This window comes from Condylura cristata, unplaced genomic scaffold, assembly GCF_000260355.1.
Source record: "Condylura cristata isolate star-nosed mole 26May11 unplaced genomic scaffold, ConCri1.0 scaffold00009, whole genome shotgun sequence".
In the NCBI taxonomy this organism is placed as follows: Eukaryota; Metazoa; Chordata; class Mammalia; order Eulipotyphla; family Talpidae; genus Condylura; species Condylura cristata.
The window spans coordinates 1,881,569-1,882,742 of record NW_004567110.1 but is presented as its reverse complement, the minus strand read 5'-3'; the positions used below and the strand labels follow the sequence as shown (position 1 = coordinate 1,882,742).

General features: G+C 71.4%; 1 protein-coding gene across 1 annotated transcript in view; it reads right to left on the bottom strand.

Annotated features, from left to right (window-relative positions):
* MROH5 (maestro heat-like repeat family member 5) overlaps window positions 1-1,174 on the bottom strand; it is a 46,311-nt gene that overhangs the window by 17,637 nt on the left and 27,500 nt on the right. Inside the window, exons 12-13 of the mRNA XM_012722884.1 lie at window positions 1,039-1,118; window positions 473-608 (exon numbers count right to left, since the gene is read on the bottom strand). Of these exons, the coding sequence (XP_012578338.1) occupies window positions 473-608; window positions 1,039-1,118 (216 nt within the window). The remainder of the gene's footprint in view (window positions 1-472; window positions 609-1,038; window positions 1,119-1,174) is intronic.

The following is a 1,174-nucleotide window of genomic DNA, read 5'->3' as shown; positions in this document are numbered from 1 at the left end:
TGGGTTGACCGCCCCCTGGTGGTGGCCGGAGAATGGCGGCCTCCCCCTTCCCCCTCCCCGGGGCTGGTGGGGGTGGGGCGGCTTCCGGTAAGAGACCCAGCAGGGGCGGGCAGCTGGCCGGGAGGTGGGCCGCCTCCCAGGGCAACCTGCGGAAGCCTCCCAGCGGGGATGGTCCGGGCGGGGAGACGGGCAGGGAGACAGCCCAGGGGTCGTCAGAGCCAGCGGGGAGGCGGGGAGCCCAGGTAAGCCTCCCTTGACAGAGCACCCCTCTGCCGAGGCGGGGCACCCAGCGTCTGCCACTCGAGGGTGAAGTGCCCATTTTACAGGGGGCAAATGGAGACAAAGATCAGTTAAAATAAATGTCACTGTGCAGCCTTGGTGCGGGGGGTCAGGGGGCAGCTTGTCCAGCTGCCCGCCCCGAGCCAGGGGCAGCGGGTCCTCGTGGCCAAGGGCGCCGGAGCCGGGCGCACACCTGCACGTTGGGCGGCTCCAGAAAGAGACAGGTGTGCTTCTCCAGGACGTCGAGCAGCGGCAGGCTCAGCACGCTGCGGAAGCAGGTGGACAGCAGCCGCGACCTCATCTCCAAGTCCGGGGGGGGCCTGAGGTCACTGTGGGGGTGACAGGACGGCGGGGCCCCTGAGAGGAGGCTCGGGACTCGGCACCGCACGCCCTTCGGCTTCGGACAGGCGCTGCTGTGTCCACTGCGCCTCCTGGCCCCGACTGGCCGGCTCTGGGCGGTGATGCCAAGCCCATTCTTCAGTCTGGACAGCAACAGCTCTGCCCACGCCGGGCTCTGTCCACGGCTCTCGCCCGGGGTGCCTGCGGGCGTCCCGCCGTCCAGCCGTCGGCCACTCCCCTCCCTGCGGGCCTCCCCGGGGCTGGAGCTGGCCCTGCCCCGCCTGGCCGGGTCTTGCCACCGTGATTGGGGGAGTGGGGATGCCCGACCAGGCGCGCTGCCCCCAGCGTCCAGCGGGGCCTTGGCTGTGGCCTGTGCCCCCACCGCCCTGCTGGCACCACGCAGCTGGACGCTGGGCCTACCAGAGGCTGGAGATGAGGCAGATGGCCTGCTGGCGGCTGGCCGTGCACAGCGTGTCCTGGGGCTCCTTGTCTAGCAGGACCTGCCGGTGCCCAGGTAAGGCTGCGTCATGGCCCGAGGGAGGGCGGGGAGGCGCGG